Consider the following 7,891-nt stretch of genomic DNA (forward strand, 5'->3'; position numbering starts at 1 on the left):
CTCAAGTATAAATATTTTGATACAAAAAATAAAACCACAACACCCCCCCACACCCCCCTCCCAAACCCAGCTCCTTGTGCTCCCATCCAAAGGCTGTGACCATTCCATGGGGCTCCAGGGCCCCCCATTCCTCCCAGGACTGAATTCCAGGCTACAGCTGCAGGAGACAGGCAGGTCTGAGGTGCTTCCAGTCCACCTTGCTGCTTTGTCTTGCCAGTGCTGGGAATCCAGGGGCAGGAGGAGGGGCTGAAAGCTCTGGAGATGAACTTGGTGGCTTTGAAGGTGCTTAGAGGAGTGGGAACCTCCCCTGTCCTCTGGGGAGGGAGGTGGGACCAGATGGGCCACTGTGGACCCTTCCAAGCTGACCCATCCTGGGATTCTGTGACTCCATGGGCTGAGGAGGAGCCAGTGAGGCTCTGGATGATGCAGCAATGGAGTCACCTCTTCCATGGGCAGCTCCAGCAGCAGTTCCCTGGGTTTCAGGGGCTGATGATGCTTTGAAGCTCCAGGTGAGGGTGTGGAGAGACATCTGGGCTGTTTTCACACAGAGCCAAGGCCACCAGGTCATTGCACATTGTCAGGACTCACCCAGAGCAGGAGCTCCATCCCTGGGCCACTGAGAGACCATCCACTGGCTGGGAAAGCTGAGCTTTTCTCCTTCTACCCTGTCCAACAGCCCTGGGTAAGCCCAGCCTATCCCATCCCACCCGCAGCTCATGCTCAGGGCTGGCTGCTGTGCTTCTCTTGCTGCCAGACTCATCATGTTCCCAACAACAAGGTGATCAGCTTTGGCATTTTCCACTCAGCAGCTGAGGTGATTTGAAGTCACTTTGACTTTTAAATTAAATTATCTCATGCACAGAAACAGAAGCTGCAGAAGAACACAGCGAGGATTCACAGAGCTCATCATCCAGGACTTATTAACACACATATATATATTAAGCTTTAAATCAAAAACAAATCTTTGCAGATTTTTTTTTTGTTTTAATATATGCACTCTATATGATGCAACACACAGTGCTCTGCCCATTATACAATGCTCTACTGTTATATTTCTTCCCTTTTAAACAAATGCAGGTATTCTAGAACTCAAATACAAGCTGGCCAGAGCTCTGTGGCTGAGCTGCCCTCCCTGACAAGTGGAGGAGTTCTAGGAAGGAGGTAAAAAATCCTGTGCTGGGACTTTAGATGATCTTGTTCTCCAGGGCCTCGATCCTTTTTGCCAGAGCTTCCAGTGGGCAGGAGTTAAGGAGGAAAAATGACAGTGCACGTTGGGAGAGTGACTTTTGACATGGACAGACAGTGAGTTTTAAACCAAACGAAGACAGATTAGATATTAGGAAGAAATTCCTCCCTGGGAGGGTGGGGAGGCCCTGGCCCAGGTTGCCCAGAGAAGCTGTGGCTGCCCCTGGATCCCTGGAAGTGTCCCTGGAGCAACCTGGGCTGGTGGAAGGTGTCCCTGCCCATGGCAGGGGGTGGAACTGGATGAGCTTTAAGGTCCCTTCCAAACCAAACCATTCCAGGATTCTGTGATTCCACGACCTTCCACTGTTTGTTTTAGTGGCTCATCATTCCCACTGCCAATGTGTGAGGGAATCTCCCTCTTGCTGCACCTTCCAAACACTGGGGTTTGTTGTTCTTTCCTACAGAGCACTTTGGGAGAGTCTGACCTCAAATCACCTCCAGGTTCCTACACTTCACAGCCTGTTTAGATCTTAGCATTGGGCTGAAAGGTGTCCAAGGCCAGCTTGGACGGGGCTTGGAGCAATCTGGGCTGGTGGAAGGTGTCCCTGCCCATGGCAGGGGGTGGCACTGGATGATTTTTAAGGTCCCTTCCAACCCAAACCAGTCTGTGATTCCACAGTTCCTTTCTCCAGTCCTCCCTGACTGATCAGGAGTGGGCTGGTGCTGCCTTGCTGAGAGCACAGGATATTTCTCATCCACTCTGGCATTTCCACAGCTATTCAAGCTGCTGACCTTCTGCTGAAGGTAGGAAAGGTCTGTGCACACACCCCTGTCACACCTTTGTAGGGAAGAGTAAAACCTGTCAGGTGTTTGGAGTGGCTGACAGGGAGTTCCTGACCCTGAGCAGCCTGGAGAGAGGAGCCAAGTGCTTTTCTCGGAGCTACAAAGGGTGTCATAGCAATTTTCTGCTCGTTTCACTAATTGCTTCTCACCATGGGCTGGGGAGCAGCGACACCCTGGGTGAGAAGTGCTGATTTCCTGTGACCTTTTGCAGAACACAAGGCACGGATTTCACTCGGTTTGACTCAAAGAGTGGAAACTAAAGCAGCGAGTGACACAGCAAAGCAGGAAATGTGTGAATAAATCAGAACATCAGCTGTTAAAATCACACCCTCTCCTAATTCTCAGCGGTGAAAAACCTCCCCAGCCCCGTGTGAGGCTTTACAAATTCCTCCCTCCAGGAGAAGTTTGAAGCTTTCTCACAACATTTTTTTGTTTTCTTGTTTCTCTTTCCACCTTATTCATCATCTTTGTGCAACGTGACGGGACCCAGCGTGGAAAAAGGCATTTCCCAATGATGGGATCAAAGTCACCTGGCTGGAGATGTTTGCACTGAGCAGCTACGTGAGAATTTATCTCCTAGAACTGAGTTTCAGCCCAGTTTGGATCTGGCTATTGGATGTGTCCATCTGAATTATCCAGATTATACAGTCAAGAGGACAAACCCTGCAGTTTGCAGTCTCATAAAAGACCCACCTTCAAAGAATCAGAGAACCATTATTGTTGGAAAAGCCCTTCAAGCTCATCAAGTCCAACCTTTGACCAATCTCCACCTTGTCAACCAGACCAGAGCATAAAATGCCACATCCAACAACCCAAAAGTCTCGTTTCCAGCTTCCTTCCCAACCTCCTTCCCCCAGGAGTAGAATTTCCCTGCTGGTCCCAGCAGAAAGCACAGCCCAAGCCAGCAAGGGCTGGACAAACCCAGCTCCCAAAGGATATATTTCTGCTGCAATGAATTGATGAGATCTTCAACTTTGGTCTGGAATTTCACGATGGATTTACATTCACAGGGATCCTCCTCTGTGGAGAAGATGAGTTAGGTGGCACCCAAAAAAAAAAAAAGAGGATTTAATCAGAATCACTGAGATCAGTGAAATAAAGCAATTCTTAGTTCCTTTGTCAGAAACGGGAAGGAAATCAAATTATCATCCCTTCTAATTATCTGACTGATCACTTCTGGCTCTCACGTGACCAGAGAATGTCACGTTTTCTTGTCATATAGGCCAGGGTTCTGAGCAGGAAAATCTCTCCCAGATTTCCACTTTCCTAAAAACCCACTGAGCTCTTCTGCTGCTGCTTAAAGTTTGCCCCAAAAATTTGAATGTGAGCAAACATGGTACTCCAAACAATCTCCCAAATAACATCAAATGAAAACTGGAGGCCCTGGTTACCATCTGAGTCAAGACTTGGTTGAGCTTTGCTTCACTTTTCCAGTCCTTGAGTGGATGGAGCAACGTGTATTAATCAGTTTGTTACCCTGAAATTATTTGTCAATAATTTCCATCTGCTCTTCAAGAAAAATTAACTGGGATGGGAGCAAAAAAGGGTAAAAAAGGAGTAAAAAATGGTTGGGAAAAGAAAGGAAATGGAAGGAGTAAACAAGAGTAAGACTTTTTAAAGGAAAGGACATCATTTACACAAACCCTCAAGTCCTGAGTAAACTAAAGGTGGATATTATCAGAAGATTTCTGGCCATCTGTTGATAAATACAAGCTGGCACTGGAAATCAAACAAATGTAAATATTTCCTTTCCTTTCTTTTATTTTTTTTTAAATACTCAAATACTAATATATTTACCCAAATTGATTTTTTAATATTTTTTTTTTACAAACAAATAGTTTTTCTGAAATTTGCTTTTTTAAAATTTTTTTAAATGCCAAAGCCAAAATGTATCTGCTTGCTCAAAAGATGTTTAAATACAACATGTTGAGGTTTTTTTACACAGCTCCCATCACTTTGTTCTTGTATTGACTCCTACTTTTCAGAGGAGTCGTGGCAAAGAAAGTCTCTGTCTTGCAAATCTGATTCTCTGAAGAGCCCTGGAGTGTGCTGGAAGTGATCTATCCTTCAAATAACTTCTCTAATTAAATGTTTTAATTAATCATAAGCAGTGTGATTTTCCACTGGGGCCTCTTAGACGTCCCCAAGAGGAAAGGAAAATCCCATTTTTAGGAATCTGGAGGACAAGGCACTTATCCATAATGACCTACAAGGGTGCAAGGATCCAAATTTGATTTTCCTGAGGCAAAGCCCTTAATTTCCTGAGTGATTTTTCTCTCTAATTTACATCCAGAGAGAAAAAGAGACCAGCATCTGCCTCAAACCAGCAGCTGCATCACAAAGGGCCAATATTTCATAGGAGGCATGTGATTCCTTTAAAAAAAACAAACAAACACCTAAAATAGCTGTGTTAGTTCTTTTTTTTTAATCATTTCTAGACTTAGGTTATTTACAGGTCAACTTTTCTTTAAATTTGGTCACAGCTGTCTCCCTCTCAGTCCTCTCTCAGCCTTTGCAGCACTGGGCTGCCCAAACATGAGCAACTTGGCATTGATGTTGCCCAAATTTAGGCACCTATGAGTCATTTTGAAGGTCCCAGGAGCTTATCTCCACTTGGGATGTGTCACCCCCGTGGTGCCTGTCTGCCTGGAGAAGCAGCCAGTGGTTAGAAAGCTTCAGTTTGGTGATGATCTACATATTAAACCAAATAAATCAAGCCTTGGCTTCTCTTTTAAGAGATCTCTTCTGCCACCTTTGGCTGCTCTCAGGAGCTGGCCCAGCCTGAATTTGTAATTTCTGAGGAGGAAGGTAGAGAAGGGGAGAAAGGTGGAGGAAAAGGGAAGGAGGGAAGGAGGGGGAGCTTGGGAGAGGGGAAGATTGCTGAGGTGTAGGTAACCACCCAAAACTGGTGTCCCCCTGATCCTTCCACCTGCCAACTCAACTCCAGTCTCTGAGAACAGAGAGCTTTTTGTAACACCCACCTGACAGGGCGTTTTTGTCCCTCTGCTCCCAGCCTTCCAACACTGTGATTAACCCCCCCCACTCCCCAATCCCCCGACCCTCACCAACACAGATCTTCATCTGGAGCTTCTTCCCGATCTTGCTGATGGTTCTGAAGTCAGCAGTGTAGAAATAGTGCTCAGCCACGGGCTCGGAAGCGATTTCCCTCAGCTCGTCCTCCACGGCGTTGCCGACTCCCACCGCGAACATCCGAAAGCCTGGGAGCAACGGGATCCTGTCAGTGGCACCTGGGATGGGAGCACCCCTTCTGCACCCCCACTTCCACACATTCCAGCTGTTAACTGGCAAATTAACCCCCTGACTTTTACTGTTCCAGCTCCTTCCAGCCGGGGTTCAAAAGTTATGTCTGCAGGCAAAGCCTTACTGGGATTTATCAGGCGAGTCTGGTTTGGTCACCTGATTGTTGGATTCCAGATTTTGGATATGAGAAAAAGAAAACTGCTAAGTTGAAACAAAAGCTTTGGGCTGACAGAGACTGGGGAAAAAACCCTCATCCAGAGTCCAGACAAGGATCCATTGGTGTCATGGGTTTGGAATGTCCTGCCCAAGCCCGGAGAAACCAAGCCCTGAGCTCATCAAACCTGTGCAGAAAACCTTTTGTGTTTTATCTCTCCCTTTGTGTTCCCTCAATCCTTTCATTCTGTAAACCCAATACCTTTTTCCCCAGGGAAATCCCCCCAGATAAAGTGGGTTTTTCCTGTGATGTAAGACCCCAAGATTTGTTAACCTGGGTTTTTCCCTATTACCTCATCACTGTGAAACCCCCAATTGTAATAAAATGAATATGCAACCCCCCTGTTGAATATGTAGACCCTAAACCCCTTAAATATCAAGTTGTAAGTCCAATAAAGTATTCCAGTCTCTGATTCCAAAGCTGGGATCGTGTATTTATTGACTCACTACACCTGATCCCAGCTCAGACCAACTTTATGGGTTTCCCAAAGCTCTGGAAATCAGTTGTCAACATCTTCATCACCTTGAGCCTGGGCATGGAGGAGGATGTGGTGCCCAGAGGATGAGCTGTGGTGGTGGGGTAAGGGCAGGGGGAGTGGGGAGAAGGGGCTGCAGTTCCTTGTTGGTGCAGGATGTGGTCCCTGTGAGGTGCTGCTGTGGGGATGGGGAGCCTGGGAGCAACAGGAACCTCTCAGTGGGACATGGAGCTGGGATGGGACCACCCCCCTGCCAGGCTGGACATCCTCATCCCCCCTCTGCACCCCCAGTTCCACACTTTCCAGATGTTAACTGGCAAATTAACCCCTTTGCCTCTACTAGTCCAGCTCCTTCCAGCCAGCTCAGCCATCCTCAAAAGGATGTTTGCAGGCAAAGTCTTACTAGAATTTACCAGATGGCACCTGATCCCAGCTCAGACCAACTTTATGGGTTTCCCAAAGCTCTGGAAATCAGTTTTCAACATCTCCAGGGGCTTGAGCCTGGGCATGGAGGAGGATGTGGTGCCCAGAGGATGAGCTGTGGTGGTGGGGCAAGGGTAGGGTGGGTGGGGAGAAGGGGCTGCAGTTCCTTGTTGGTGCAGGATGTGGTCACTGTGAGGTGCTGCTGTGGGGATGGGGAGGACAGTGGTGGCCACTGTGACCACAAGAACAAGGTTTTGGAGGTAAAAGGAAGGACAGATGGTTGTAACACCCTGACAGGGTCATGCATCCAAGTGATAAGGAAGAGATAACACAGCAAAAGGAAACAGTGGAAGTTTCCAAAACAGGCTGCAGCCACTACTGACCAGCCCATGAGGGGCAAAGTCCTCTGTGCTAGAGCTGTCTCTCCTCCTAAAATTGCAGTCAGTCTGTCAAAAGCAGCACGCCCTGGGAGTTCAGAACATGTCCAGCTATTGTGTTTTTCTGCCTTTAACTTATTTCTGCTGAACCAAAGCCCAGCTTGCCTATTTTGGATGATGATACCAATTAACCCCAGGTCCAAAATATTAGTCTCTGCTTAGACTCGTGGAATTACAGAATACCCTGAGCTTGAAGGACCCACAAGGAGCATCCAGTTCAACTCCTGGCACTGCACAGACACTCCAACAATCCCTGAGAGCAGTTTCCAAACGCTCCTTGAGCTTTTCTTGGCAATCCTTTCCCCTCCTCCCCTTTTTGCCTTGTCTTTCCAGCTCTGGAGGAATCAAATATTTGTTTGTTTTCCCAAGTTAAACTCAAAGAACAAGTCTGGAGTCTCGTTAGAAACTCCTTGTTATTCATCCCACAGAAAGAACTCATGGACAGAGACTGGAGATTTCCTTGCAGGGTCAAAAGAGGAGGAAGAAACAAGGCATAAAATTTTACCATCACAGGGGAATAAATTCTGTAAATGCAGAAACCTTCTGGTTTGTAAGAGCTGAACATCCTCACAACATGTCAAGTTGCTCTGTAAACATTGGCTTTTCAGAGCTGGTCCCTGACCCTGGTGATGATGTGCTGGCCCTTAGTCCCATCTAGTGGCGGAGCCCGAAGTTAAAAGGAAGGAGAGGATTTAGCAATTCATGAGTGAGTTCACACAGGCTGTGTCCATTTAACACAGGGATGGCAGAGACTGGAACCTGCTCAGCAGGTCAGCAAAGGGGCACATCTCCAGGTATTAATATTTTATGGGGTTTAGGCAAATTAATGTATCAATATGTGGCCACTGGGCACTTTTACTAAACAAGAGAAGCTGAAGAAAGTTTCTTATGAGGGTGCCAGGGAGTCCATAGTTATTCTTAATCTGTATTTTTGCTTTGGTTAGTTTTATTTTCCTTTTTCAGGCCTCAAGGTTGAGACAGCCAAGCCACACCTGGTCCTGCAGCTCCTGTTATTCTCCAAGGGGCTCTCTGATGGTCATCTTTGCCTCACCA

At 47.0% G+C, this 7,891-nt stretch overlaps 1 protein-coding gene across 1 annotated transcript in view; it reads right to left on the minus strand.

Moving 5' to 3' along the window:
- Window positions 1–852: 852 nt before the first annotated feature.
- Window positions 853–7,891, minus strand: part of LOC103759475 (matrilin 1) — a 25,419-nt gene continuing 18,380 nt past the window's right edge. Inside the window, exons 6-8 of the mRNA XM_029964590.1 lie at window positions 5,094–5,246; window positions 2,968–3,048; window positions 853–1,234 (exon numbers count right to left, since the gene is read on the minus strand). Coding sequence (XP_029820450.1) covers window positions 1,185–1,234; window positions 2,968–3,048; window positions 5,094–5,246 — 284 coding nt within the window. The 3' untranslated portion in view covers window positions 853–1,184. The remainder of the gene's footprint in view (window positions 1,235–2,967; window positions 3,049–5,093; window positions 5,247–7,891) is intronic.

The sequence above is a fragment of the Manacus vitellinus genome, unplaced genomic scaffold (assembly GCF_001715985.3).
Source record: "Manacus vitellinus isolate BGI_N305 unplaced genomic scaffold, ASM171598v3 scaffold_75_pilon, whole genome shotgun sequence".
Taxonomy (NCBI): domain Eukaryota; kingdom Metazoa; phylum Chordata; class Aves; order Passeriformes; family Pipridae; genus Manacus; species Manacus vitellinus.